This window comes from Propithecus coquereli, unplaced genomic scaffold (genome assembly GCF_000956105.1).
Source record: "Propithecus coquereli isolate 6110/MARCELLA unplaced genomic scaffold, Pcoq_1.0 Scaffold643, whole genome shotgun sequence".
In the NCBI taxonomy this organism is placed as follows: domain Eukaryota; kingdom Metazoa; phylum Chordata; class Mammalia; order Primates; family Indriidae; genus Propithecus; species Propithecus coquereli.
The window spans coordinates 894,080-908,137 of record NW_012152430.1 but is presented as its reverse complement, the minus strand read 5'-3'; the positions used below and the strand labels follow the sequence as shown (position 1 = coordinate 908,137).

The 14,058-nt window shown below is 49.0% G+C and overlaps 1 protein-coding gene across 1 annotated transcript; it reads right to left on the bottom strand.

The window, feature by feature from the left end:
* Positions 1-241: 241 nt before the first annotated feature.
* Positions 242-13,944, bottom strand: GABRQ (gamma-aminobutyric acid (GABA) A receptor, theta). The gene is made up of 9 exons (XM_012659958.1): positions 13,785-13,944; positions 11,609-11,697; positions 6,561-6,628; positions 4,963-5,183; positions 4,327-4,409; positions 3,672-3,809; positions 2,974-3,126; positions 1,872-2,128; positions 242-1,086 (listed from the first exon to the last, which is right to left on the bottom strand). The coding sequence occupies exons 1-9, from the start codon at positions 13,931-13,933 to the stop codon at positions 325-327; spliced, it is 1,920 nt and encodes a 639-aa protein (XP_012515412.1). The 5' UTR covers positions 13,934-13,944; the 3' UTR covers positions 242-324.
* Positions 13,945-14,058: the final 114 nt, after the last annotated feature.

The window sequence follows — 14,058 nt, the reverse complement described above, 5'->3', positions numbered from 1 at the left end:
CCCCCCGTCCTCCAAACATTTCCAGGGGCTTTTCCACGCTTACTAGCTGTGAGAAGTCTTTGAAAAGGTGAGCGCCTTCTAGCAGGAAAGGACATCAATGTGCTCTTTACCTCCAACTCCTCTTCAGTCCCTTCCTTTCCAGCCAGAATACACGCTTTCCAATCACTCTCCACCTCATGTTTATAAAGAGAAGTGTTGAACTGATTAGATTGCCCAAAAAAGCCACAAAATAAAATGAATGAAGGAGAGAGGGAAAAATAAAACCAAAAGAAACTATAAAGGAGCAGAGCACAGTGTCCCTGCTGTTCTGGGGCCACTGGTGGACTAATAGATATGATACACCCAGTAGGCAATGTTGAACAACCCAAAGGCGAGAGGGAAGAGGAACCGGGACCATTTGTCAACCTTAGGGACGTAGTCAGGGTTAAAGAGATCGAAGGAGAACTCTTCAGCGAAGGCGCACCCAGGGCTTGGGGGGGCACTGTCCTCAGACTCTGAGCTACTGTCCTTCTCTGGGCCACTGGCCACGAGCTCATCATCATCCAGGCTCCAGATACTATCAGCATCACACTTGAGTTGCTCCTCAAGGCCAAGGCAGCTGCTCTCAACATTGACGTCATCATGTAAACTATGGATCTCATCAAGCTCACGGTTTGCTTCTTGCACACACCCCTGGCCACGGTGAAGCATGGGCCACCCACTGGGGCCACGGCCCTGGCTCTCATCTGAGCTCAAGCTCCCATCAGAGTCTTCGGAGTCACGGGTCTCAGCACGGCCATGGGCCTCAGCACGGTTGCGGATTTCGGTAGGAATAACACTGTCGTCATTCTGGAAACCATTTAAGCGAACACCATAGCTGAGGAAGGCCCTCTCTGAGGTGGAGGGGAGATCGCTCAGGCTTTCTGCAGTGGCCAGCTGGGCCTGGCCTAAGAGAGAAGTGAGTGGGCTGAGGCTTTCCGAGGTGGCCAGCTGGGCCTGCCCGGAGATGGACATCAAAGAACCGAGGCTTTCCGGGCTTTCCAGGGGGGCCTGCGCTGGGGTGGTGGAAAGAGAGCTGACTCCGTCTTCCACGATAATCAGGCCATCCTTTGAGGAGATAATGGATAGGCTCATCAGTTTCATGTGGCCTAGGTGGCTATGCACTGGGGGAGGGAGGAGGGAAGGGGCTTTCCTCATCAGCACTTGCATTGTTACTGTCGATCTCTTTGACAGACAGCCATCTCCTTTTGGGGTCTCTGGTGTTCAGGGGGCTGAGGAACAGGACCAAGAGGCTGTCAGCATGCAAGGGAAGGCCATGGCGGCTGCCAAGCCGATGTCTCCCTGGGGGCAGCTGCTCCCTCGGGAGCGCTGTGTGGTGGATGGAGGCCTGCTCAGGCAGGCAGGGCTGGGCTCTCTGCAAAGGAGGAGGGATGTTGTTGGACATTAACGTACTGCCCACAGCAAAAGCCTCAGCACTGTCTTGGGAGTCTGAAGTGCCAAAGAAGGAGGGGTAGGCAGGCCAGCCTCTCCGGTGTCTGTCTTCCTTTCGGCCTCCCTGTGCCCATCTTCCCTTCCAGCTTCATTGCCTGCCCTGGACGCATGCAAAGTGGACCGGATTTGGTCCAAAGGTCTGGAGAAATTTAGCCTTGCCATTTACTTGCTTTGTGACCTTGGACAATGATCATCTATAAAGGAGTGATGATAAACAGTCCTACTTCCTTGTTACTTGTTCATGTGTGTGTGTGTGCATGTGGTGTGTGTGTGTGTGTGTGTGTGTGTGTATGTGTGTGTGTGAGGATTAAAGGAACTAAGAAATGCGAAAGGGTCAAAAGCGCTAAGCCGGGGCTCGAGAGGTGCTCAGGGAAAGCTGATTGTCAGTCAAAAAGTCAAACCTGCACGTTTCCCACCACCACTTCCTGGTACCGGTAGTGGGCAATGACTCTTCGTGGCCTTCTGCGTCGCCTATGATGGCGCTGAGGTCCCCGGCTGTAGAAAAGATAGTTGATGTAGACATACTCCAGCAGAGACAGGAACACGAAGAACAAGCACACGAGGATATAGATGTCGATGGCCTTGATATAGGAAATGTGGGGGAGTTTATCCCGCAGATGAGAGTCAATGGTGGTCAGGATGAGCATCGAAGTTAGACCTACAAACAGAACAGCACAGACTTAGTCTCCTCTGGTGGCTGAGCTTCCTGGCAAGCCATTGGGCCCCTGGCCATCTCTGGGGTGAGGAGGGCCCTCAGCAAAAGCCTCCACCTCTCTGGGCCGGGGGGTGCCTTTGCAAAGTGCTCGCTTTGTTCCTTCTTCCCCATCTTAGGCCCAGCCTAGGCTTCAGTGGTTCATGACTTCCCATTACTCTTACGGTCAAGTTCCAAACCCCCAGCCACGGCTTCTCAGCGATTAACACCTTTAGTCCCTCCCACCTTGCCCTGTGATGGCCCCTTCCCCTTTCGTCTTCCTTTAGTCCCTGGGAAAATTTTGTGAACCATAAAATATTACACAAATTCAAAGGTTTAGTCCAGAATGATCTCCTGAAGAAGGAGGCTGAGGAGTCTGCCCCAAAGATGGTGAAAGAGAAACGAGACCTGGATCTGGGGCACATTAGAGGATCCTTCAGGGCGGCTCCTCTTGAAGCCCTGCTGCCTGGTAAGGCATTCTGATACCTTGATTAAATCAATGTTTATTGTATTGTATTTCTGATCTAAATTTGTGACTTGTCCATTTACTTATGGACTCAACAAATAATGAATTCTGGTACTTTGGGCACAACATACCAAGATTCCAACTCTAATGTGTTTTTCACACCTGTCTCCAATGTCAGTCTCTCCACTGGGGACTGGCTGAGCACCTACACAGATGCCTGTTGGAAAAGCCCTTGCTTCCTTGTGTGTGCAGTCACACACTGTGCCAGGTACTACTTCCTTCCTCTCGACTTTTTTTTCAGAGGAAGACAACCTACATTCCTCCCTGGGATGGAGACAGGACCTACCAATTGTCACCCTTGCTGCAGAGGAATCATAGTTCATCCAAAACGATATCCAGGAGAGAATAGTGGTGAGGACAGTAGGCCAATAGACCTGCACAAGGTAGCTGTTGACTTCCCTCTGGACCTGGAACTTGAGTATCAGGCGCATGTAGGAACCTGGCAAGGAGACACACTGATGCCAGGGTGGCAGGGCTCAGGGGATTTGCAGGGTGGAGAGGCACACATTGGATGGGGGATGACCAATGGGCAGTTCAGCCTCCAATTCTCCATCCACAGGCATCCAGCCTGAGAAGGCCAGTGAGAATGGCACATCTCAGCAAGCCCATGTGGCATAGCAAGTTTTCTCTCTCCCCGTTCCTTTCTCACTTGCTCAATGTTAGCTGAAATTTGGGAATGGGAGAGACAAGAGATGGCTCCAAGCTGTAAATAGATGGAGGGTGAGAAGCCAGCCATGAGGGGAGCACGAATCCTTTATACCTGCAGAATGTGGTCAACCGGGCCAAGTGCTTCCACACCCATTTCTCACTTGCAGAGGGCGGGCTGTTGGGGCTTTATTAAGGGGGCCTGGAAGGTGTGCAGAACCAGTGGGAAATAGGAAGGGAGGCAGCAAAGAGTGTAGGGGTCAAAGGCAGAGGCCACTGGGAGTTTATGGGAGTGCAAAGGGGACAAGAGACAGGAGAGAAGGAAGGGGTGGGACCCACCTGTGTAGAAATACACCTCCTTGCTAGTAATCGTCCTCCCCAGGAAAGCGAACTGAGGGATATGCAGCTTCCCAGTCATGTGGATGGCACTCCCATTGTCTTCCCAGAATAACATGATGTCTTCAACCGTGTATCCATCTGCGAAGGGGAGAGAAACAGAAAGTCTCAGAAAATGGGCACAGGCAGATTTCACACCAGAGCAGTGTGAAAACCAAAGGATGGTTGGAACTTGCCGTTTTGGGGGCTCCTTTATGCTTTGCTGAATCTGAGCACTGGGGAAAGAGAACCCTCACTTTGGAGTTTCTTAGACAGAAAGGAAAGCACAGCAATGACACTCTACAAGCGCCTACCCACCAGCTTGTGCACAATTTCCCAATAGTAGGTGCCACTTCCCAAGGGGACAACTTATACCCTAAATGCCATCTGCTCCCAGATGCCATATATACACCTCTATCAGTCAGCCAATCAATCACCCATCATCAGGTATCTACCATCTGTCTTTCTTTATTTCTATCACCCATGTATGTAGGACAGAGAGAGTGGGGAGGAGGAGGGTGTGTAGAGATGTGCTGTCCCTCTCACTGTTAATTCTGCCTTTGGTTTCCCGATTGCCACAGCCCCAGGTAGGAAGAGGGGCCATAGGAGGTGAACGTACAGCTTTCCACCTCCAGCTTGCAGGCCTGCTTGTCCAGAGGGAATTTATGCAGATCCAGGGAACAAGCTGCTGTGGTGGTGAGTCTGTAAAGGACAACAAAAAGGAAGGAAAAAGTGAACCCAGCCTAGGCAAGCAACCACTCGTGAAAGAACTGCAGGGCTGCGGAGGGAAGCGTGACCCGAGGACCGACCCATGTGTAGGGAGGAGACAGGGCATTTGTATGTGACAAAGACACCAAGAGACCCGGCAGGACTTAAACAAGGAACAGATGTATGGCACGTCAGAAAACCACAGAGTGTCAGCATGGGAAAGGCCCTTGAGAGAACTGAATGCGGAGATGGGAAGAGACTCGCCTTCCTAAAGAAGCAGGTGAGGGCATGTGAGTTAGGAATCGAAGGTAGAGTGGGCAAGATTTCAACTCACGGAAAGGAGGGAAGGGTCACTCCAGACAGAAGGAACAGCAGAAGTCAAGGTGCTTATGGGAATCTCTGAAAGTTCCACTTTGGCTACTGGGTAGGATGAGTGAGGGGGGCCAATGCAAGACAGGTTTGTGTGGCCCTTAGAATGTGTTTGTGGGATATTCAGTAGGAAGAAGGAAGCCTGGTGGGACATCCCCAGGACCCTAGGGGGACTCACCGGATGCCATACCGCACTGTTCCATCGGGGTGAAGCTGAAACACGCGATTTTCCACAGTCACATCATGCACGTAAGCATCCTTGCCGTTCACAAAGTAGCAGTCAGGGACCCACAACTTCTCATGCATCCGATAGTCCAGGGTCAGGTTCAGGTTGGTCTCATAGTATGCTAAGCGTGAATCTTTCCAGGTCTGATGAAAAAACATGGTGATTGTATAGTCCTGGGGAGAGAAAGGTAAATCCCAGATGTAATTTAGGTTGTTCCAACTCTGTCCTCTTTGTGTATGTGTGTGTGTGTGCACACACACCTGTGTGTGCAAGTGTATTGAAATATATCATGACTATGGACGACTGCATGAAACATCCATGTTTAAAAAAAGAATAATAAAATGACCCTTGTGTAATTAAAATCCAGGTTAAGAAACAGAGCATTACCAATAACTTTCAAACTCCAAAGTGTCCCTTCTAGAACACATTTCCCACACACCCCAGCAGTAACCATTATCCTAGATTTTATGATTAATACTTTCCTTACTTTTTTGTTAGAGTTTCACCGTCTATGTATTCCTAGAAAACATATTGCTTAGACTTTTAAAAAAAATTTTTATCCAAATGGAATCATACTGCATGTATTCATGATCTGCTTCTTTCACGCAACATTTTATTTGTGAGATTCATTCAGGTTGGCACATGTAATTATAATTTGTTCACTTGCATTTCTGGATAACAGATGAATATGCTATGCATGTTATTGGGTGAACACACTATACATACCCAAACCATGACAAAATAAAAATGATGAAGTGGAAGTTACAGTTTACGCCCCTGCCAAGAGCCAAGAGTCAAGAGTGGCTGAGGGTTCCCAATGCTTCCAACTCACCAACACGGATTGGTACTGTCTGACTTTTGACTTTTGCCAATCTGGTGAGTATGTGATGGGTTCTCATTGTGATTTTACTTTGCATTACTAACAAGGTCGAGCATCTTTTCATATGTTTCTTATGTTTATCTGCTATTTAGTTTTCTTCACAAAAGTGAAATTCCTGTTTACATTTTTCGATCATTTTTCTGTTTCTAAAATATTCTTCATATTAATTCACAGAAATTATGTATATTTTGAATATCAGTCCTCCACACTGCAAATATCTCAATCTATTCTGACTTATCCCTGCACACTTGTCATAGTGGTTTTGTTTGTTTTGCAAAATAGAAGTTCCAGGAGTTTTGGCTAAACAGAATTTTAATATAGTAGGAGTTGACAGTATTTATTTTTATGGTTTGTGTTTTCTGTGTCTTTTAAAAGAAATCCTTACCCACTCCAAGACACAGAGACAGTGTCCTATGTGATCTTTTAAAATATTTATAAGCCTTTCACTTTTAAGTGTATAATCTATCTGGAACTGAATTTTTGGATATAGTGTGATGTAGGGGTTCAATTAACTTATTTTTTTATTCCAGGTGGCTGTAGTTTGCAAAATCTACCTTGTTCCTCCATGTGAGTTCTGTCACAAGTCAGAACAGCTGGAATTGGCTTATAACCCTGCTCCTTGTCCCATGACCCCTGTCTCCAGCCCCATGGCTGGAACTGACATACTTACCATATTTGTTTCTGATATCTGTTCAATGCTGGAGACATAGACAGATATTCTCACAGGCACAGGGGCACCTACGACACAGGAGAGGGTTTGACATGAAGGGTAGAATAAAGGAGAAGAGCACAGACTCAGGAGCCAGACTGCCTGGCTTCGAACCTGCTTCTACACTTGTTAGCCGGGTGACCTTGAGTAAGTCACCTAACCTCTCTGAGCCTTAGTTTCCTCATGGGTAAAATGGGGATAATGATAGCACTGATCTCATAGTTAATACAGGTCAAGCACTTAGAGCAAGGTGGACCCATGATATGCTGAAAGGAAGGGATGAGGGCAAAACAAAGGAAATAAAGGGGTGAAACACTCTTTTTCTAAATATTTCCTGATAAAAACTGAAAGGAATGAGCCCCCAAACAAGATTCACAGTTGTGTGTGGGTGCATGTTTGTGTTAGTGCATGTGTGTCTGTGTGTGATTGTGTGAGCTGTGTGTATGAATGTATGTGAGCAGGTCCATGTGTGAGTGAATTTGTGTGTTTTCATGTGCAGGTGAACATGTCAGTGTGTGTGAAACATGTCTGTGCATAAGTGAACATGTGAGCATGTCCATGTGTGAATGTTTGTGTTTTGTGGGACTGAATGTGTGAGCATGTCCATGAGTACGAGTGAGTTCATGTGGAAGTGGGAATGAATGTGGGAATGTATGAGTGTGTTTGCGGGTCAGTGAAGGTATGTGCATGTTGGGTATGTGAATGTGTGAACATGTCTGTTTATGTCAGCAAATGTATGAGTGTTTGCATGTATTTGAATGTATGAGTGTGGGAGTGAATATGTATGAGTGTCTGTGTGAGCCTGTTGATGTGTTATTGTGTTTGTGAGCATGTTTATATGTGAGTGAATGCATGAGCATGTGCACATGTGTGAACTAGTTATGTTGACATGAGTATATGTTAGCATGTTTGTGCATTGTCTGATGTGTCCATGTGTATGAGTATGTTCATGTGTAAGTGTGACTATATTAGCATGCTCTAGTATGTGAGAAGGCCCATGTGTGTGTGAATGCGAAAGCATGTTAATGTGCATGTACACATCAGTATATGTGTGCACATGTTCAGCATGTCAGTGAATCTGTGTATATGTGAGCATGCTCATATGTTTGTGAAGGTGTGATCATGTTTATGTGTGTATGAGTGAACATGTGTGTGTGAGGATGTTAATGTGTGTCTTCATGTCTTTGAATTTGTGAGTGTTTTGGATATGTGGGCACGTTTGTGTGTGAGTGAATGTGTGAGCATGTTTGTATGTATATGTGTTAATGTGTGCGATCATGTGTGAGTGAATTTGAGTGTGGTGCTTTATGTGAGCACATTTGTGAGTGAATGTGTGAGCATGTTTGTGTGTGTTAGTGTGCTAAAGCGTGTGAGTAAATCTGTGAATGCATTTGGGTATGTGAGCCAGTTCATGTGTGAGTAAATATGTGAGTATGTTCGTGTGTGTATGTGGCTGTGTGACTATATGTGGTGGGTATGTTAATGTGTGTGACTTAATTTTATGAGTGTGTTTGTGTACATTAACATGTTAGTGTGTGAGTGTGTTAACGTGTGTGAGTGAATTCATGAGTGTGAGTGAATGTGTGTGCATGGGTGTGTGTACATATTTGTGCACATGAGTGTTGCGTGTGTTAGCATGTGAGTGAATTTATGTGTATTTGTGTATCGTGTGCATGTTCTGTATGTGCCGGCGTGCCAGTGTGTGAGCAGAAGTGAATGTGTGATCATGCTCGTGTGAGTGTGTCTGTGTGTGTGAGTGAATTTCTGAGTGTGCTCCTGTGAGTGAGTGCATGTGTGAGGGTGATTGTGTGTTAATGTGCAAGTGCAACCGAATGTGCGAGTGTATGTATTAATGTGTTTCTGCTTCCTAGCTTCTTTTTGAGGCCCGGGTGTTAGCGCTGCTCACTGGCAGACTCGAATGTGACCATGGATATGAAAATACGTAGTAAACTGTAAGACACTGTGGACAAATACATTTTTATTGTTCCCTCATCACCTCCAACCCGTCTACACCCAGCCCCATGGCAAAGCCATCATTCTCTGTATATTACATCATACTGCTGCTAGGGAAACACACATGACGCTTGCAATTCAACCTGCTGATTTCACTGCAGGCTGATTGCCCAGAAGCTGAGCTGCAAAGAGGGAAATGTTATTCCAAGCCTAACGCTTCACCAAGCAAAACACTATTGGGAATAAGCGTCCGAGTGGTAGCTGAGAAGTAAATGGGCCTCCGTATTAGGGGACAGCCCAGACTCCAGCATTCAGGGCTGTTGTGAACAAGTCCCAGGAAAGTGCTATGTGATGACTGCCTTTCAGGACCCCCACGTGTCTTTAGAGGACGGAAGCTGTGTCAGGCAGGCAACAAGTCCCAGAGGGCCAGGCAGCCAGTCCCCCACCTCCAGTGTTGGACTTCTTGTCTAGACCATTCCACACCACTCAGGCAACCCCACCCCTCATGGTGGAATGCTGGGGACCCTAAAGGGCCAGGCCAGAAGACTATCAAAGGGCTCCCGGCTGAAGGGGAAAGTGGGAGCTGAAATGCATTTCACATTCCCGTCACCAAGCCATGAACCCTGCACAGGGATGCAGGAAGGGGGGACCTTCTAATTTATCCACCTAAAGGGGACACCTTAGGTGCTAGCAGTGGCCAGGCTGAGAACTTAGGTAAGGTAACCCACATCTCTAAAAGGATAATGGAGGGGAATGAGAAACTTCCTGATAAAGAGTCTAAATGTCATCTCTAGGGTGATGGCCTCAGCCCTGTATCTCATCACTGTCCCCCCATGGACTTAGGAAGACAGGAAAAGTGGTGGTGGTAATCATGTCCCTCCTTCCTGGAACCTTTGCTGCCCCAACTCCTCTTCCTCCCTAACATCCATTATAGTGCCAGAGAAAGAGCAGATGAATGAAGGCATGGTGAAAATGTCTCACTCGCTCCTTCACTCCAAAACATCAGGGAACCTATGTCATGCCAGGTGCTGGGCTAGGTGAAGCCCAGTTTGCAACACTGCAGAGTTCCAGTTCTCTTGGCCAGAAGGAGGTGGCTTTGTTAACTTTCCCCCTATTCTCATTGCCCTCCACTCTCAGGAAGTAGTAAGGCTCCTGTTTGAACTGGACCATAGTTAAAGTGAGGCCCCTGTATGTGGGGTGTGTGCTGGGGAGGAGGTTAAGCCCTGAAATTCTACTTCACCTCAGACACAGGGGGGCCGTACAGGGAGTTCTGGGGTTTCCAAACCCTGAATGCCTTGGCCCAACTGTCTCATCAACTGGTCTCCCCACCTCCACCTCCACATAACAGCACCAGACATAGAGCTTGTAGTGCCCCCTTCTGTCTAAATGCTAGAAGGTCCTGAGTTGCCCATTCCCTCCCACCTTCCCCTGCTGTTTGGTGAAATCAAGTCAAGGATCCATCTTTTCTTACATACTCCAGGTCTGCATACCCACAAATCTTAGTGTAACCCTCCCCAGAGATTGATTCCTGACCCTGCCCCCTGCCCTAGCCCTGGATGCCTGCAGAGATGGCAACCTGGCCCTGAAACAGTGGGGAGAATGTGCTTGGTGTACTCACGTGGTTGGCGTTGGTCAGCCTAGGCTGAGAAACGTGAGAGTGAGGCAAGGAGAAAATGAAGTAGCTACTCCCCTGTCACCCACTGGTGTTTGGTGCAATGGATCCAGAAGTTGATGCCATGCAAGGGTGTGCTGGCTGCGCTCTAACACCTGGATTCCCATACCCAGATCTCTCTCCCTTGGGGAACCCACCCAGAAGAGGTGCTGCTGCCCTTGCAGCAGGAGAGCCAGCCTTCTGTCCCCTCCTCCCCAGCTTCCCTGAGCACATTCACCTTGAATCCCAGGCAGTGCCTCTGCCCTCACTCTCCAGAGGGAGGGGCCACCGCCGAGGTTTTCCCAGAGGCCGCCCAGGCCAAATCCTCCCAGCTGTGCACTCTTTCCTGGGAGGTGAGGGTATTCAGAAGACATTTATTCATATGCACGAATGTGAACGTTAGCATTCATTAACCCTTTAGAGTGGGTATCTATCTAGTTCAGCCTCTGGCAGGAAGTTGGGTTCTTACTTCGGCTTAGCCTCTCTGTTCATTCTTTGAGTCAGAATGCAAGTAACCCATATTTAATGCACCCTTTCTTTTGTCTGTCCTTGGTCTAAGTTTTCTCAGTGTCCCCAGGGCCAGAGAATGCTGCTCCTGTGGTGTGGGGTCTGAGTAGGTTGCTTATCGCTTAAAGCTGTGTCGTCCAGGCCAGTTGCCCTTTCTAAAGGGGAGGTTAAGCAGAAACCTAGGGAGAACCTGACATTTGTATAGACTGCCTGGAGGTTTGGGTGTCAGTTTCCTTGTCATTTCTAATCTCTGTGCTAGAGATCTGAGTGCTAAACAGAGGAGTGTGGATTTTATTTGGCAGTTAGATAAAACCATCAAAAGTTCCTGAGGTGCTCAGGCTGGATTTATAAAGATCACACTGATTGCAATGTGTTGAATGGACCGGGGGAGGGGGAGCCAAGGTAAAAGTGTCCGGGGCCGGGTGAGTTAAGTGCACTAGACAGAGAAGACCATGCCCTCAGTTTCGAACTGGGCAAATGGGGCGAGTGCCCAGGATCCGAAGAACAATGTACTCAAGTAGAAGAATGTGTCCTCCCCAGAGATGGAGCAGAAACTCTAGCCTGAGAGGCACAGCGTGCTGTGTCCTACACACCCACTTCTGTGCTTAGTGCTTCTCCAGCCACACCTTTGGAAAGGAGTGCGGAGGTGGCAGAAGGTCTCAGGCATATGAAGGCAAAGAAGTAGGAGAAATTCCAGGGGCACAGAATGCCTGGAGCTTGTGAGCCTGGGAGTGCTTGCTCCCTGGCAGGTCTCTGCAGGGTCAGGAAGGAGGGATGTGGAGGCAGAGGTGTAGAGCTGGGGAGTGCCACTGGTGGCTTTACAGGGTAGGGCTGGCTTGCTGTGTCTCAGCTCTATTTCACCTAACACAAAGACCTCTAGTGTCTGGACATGGCTTACCTCCAAAATTTGGTCTCAGACGAACATCATATCTTGACAGCACCCTGTCCAGAATCTTTTGAACCACAGCTTCACTTGCACAATTTTTGCTGAAACATAGAAGTCATCAGTAAATGCTGGTCGACTTGTGGCTGACTTGCCAGTGGCCACCTTGCCAGGGCCTTCCTTTCTCCAGCACATACGCAGGCATGTCCAGTCATACGTGCACCACACTCTCCCCACTCCCCTCCCTCCCTAGGGTGAGTCAGCCAGAAGCTCAGCACTGACGCAGACTCCTTTTCCCCCTCCCCCTCCCAGCTTTTATCCAGAGGGTGGGGCAAAAAGGCTGGTTCTCGGTTACCAGGCAGGACTGAGTGGGGGAGGGAAGGAAGGGAGGCAATAGGAGAAGAGGAGACAGGAGAGAGTGGGCAGGTGGGAGCCCTCAAAAATGCATTACTTCAACCCCCTAAGGAGCTTCACCTTGCAATTAGCTTGGACGCTGCTTTCCAGGTTGGTTTGGTAGGGGGGGGTCCTCCTTCTAGGGGCACTTGATTGCCCCAGGAAAGATCAACATCCACTCTCAATGTCCTCCTGAGCTAGGCCAATGTTCTTTGGCTCATTTCCCCCACCTGGGCTAGGGCTGGACATTTTATCACATTTATGTCAACCTTGTTTTTGTACACCTCTGTTTTTAAGACTTGGCATATGGCATATGACGCAGAGAGAGAGCCTTGCTCATGTATCAGAGATTTATGACCCTCATCCAACCAAACAATTTCAGATTCTTGGGGCTCAGAGCTGTCTTCGAAAAGACATCCATTCCAGGAGCAGGCATCTTTCTTGCTAAGCATGTGCTTCTAGCCTGGAAGTATCTTAGGCGAGCACATGTAAGTGGACCCAGCTCAGCTCTGCAGAGAGCTGGCCTTTCCACAGGTCTCTAATATGTTCACCCAATTCACCCAGCCCTTCAACAGGGATCCTTCCCCCAAGAGGGCTTGTGAATGAGAACAGGCGCTGGCATCACTGTGACTCCTCGAATCTTTGACACATTACCCAGGGAACATCAGCCCCTGCAAATCTGTGTGTGTGTGTGTGTGTGTGCGCGTGTGTGTGCGTGTGTGTGCGTGTGTGCGCGCGAGCGCGCGCGCGCGCGCATGCGCCTGTGCTTGCATGTGTGTTCACTGACGCAGTTTGATATGTTGGGTTGAGGGCACTGCAGGGCTGTCTGCTGGAATCTTGCTGAACTACTCCCCCACCCTTTTTTTCTGAATACATGATCATTTCTAGTTTGCCATTTAAAAATTATTAAAAATTATTGCCAATTATCTTTACTCAAAAATTTCATTTTGTAACATTCCAAACTGTGCACATGAATTATTTCCGAATTAAAGCAATGCATTCCCGCCTGTTTCCGACAACACATTACCCATGTGCCAATACTCAGGACTCCTGGCTACCACAAATAAACATTTCTGTGTATCTATATGTAAAGGCTGACTGTTTAACATCTTTTCAGGTACTCGCAGACCCAAACTTGAAATCAAACACAGAAAAAACCCTGAATCTTCAAATATTTTCACAGGAGTAAGTACAAAAGCGCACCCATCTAAGGCCACATGGTTTATGGTTATACGGCCACCAATCACACTCTCTGGGCTCGGATGAGGTTGAGTTAGTAATTTCTATCTGACGCACTGGAAAGAGTCCCTCAGTCCTCAAAACATACATGTACACACACTGTCTCTCGCGCGCGCCCACGCGTGCCCAGGGAATGGACTAAAATCCAGACTCAAACAGGTGTCTCTCCTGTCTATGTTTTGTGAATCGCTCATCACCTTGAACCCCCCGCCCCCATTCCACAGGTACCAAAGGACGTGACTGGGGAAAGCTGCCCGGAGGCTTAGTCCTCCGGGATGGATGGGCAGATCTGGGGTGAGGATACCCACCCGCGTTGCGGTTTGGGCACACGCAGGGCGCAGCCAGGCGCCGCAGTAACAGGTGGGCTGAAACATAGGGCTCCATCTCAACTAGCCGCCCCTACTGTCCCTTCCCCCTCCCAGGGGTTGGCAGGGCCCTCACGCGTGAGCTCAGTGAGCCCGGGTCTGAGTAGCGACCCCCAGCCCGCTCCATCCAAGAGGCCAGAGGCCGTCTGCCCGCCCCGGTCCCCGCCGTGCCTAGCCTGGCGGTGCCCGCTTACCAGTTGAAAAGGTCCAGAACGACGTCGGGCACAGCGGAGGAGAACTCGAAGTGGAATTTCGGGGTGGGACTCGGGTAGTTGCCCTCCGCGAGCCAGGTCCTGATGAGCAGCAGGAGCACTGCGGCTCGCAGCATGCCTCGGATGCCCATGGCTGCGGAGCTCTGGGGCCGGAGGGCACCGGAGCCGCGGCCGTGGAAAGGGACGGGGTGGGGGTGGGGAGTGGGTCAGTGCGGGGCGAGAGGGCGCGGGATCGCTAGCCCTTCGACAAAGGATC

Excerpts from the sequence above, each read along its gene's own strand:
- GABRQ (XM_012659958.1), bottom strand. The coding sequence starts at position 13,933 with ATGGGCATCCGAGGCATGCTGCGAGCCGCAGTGCTCCTGCTGCTCATC. Across the intron at positions 6,629-11,608 it reads TCTGAGACCAAATTTTGGAG|GTGCCCCTGTGCCTGTGAGA; the intron begins GTAAGCCATGTC and ends CCTGTGTCGTAG. Across the intron at positions 5,184-6,560 it reads AGATATCAGAAACAAATATG|GACTATACAATCACCATGTT; the intron begins GTAAGTATGTCA and ends TTCTCTCCCCAG.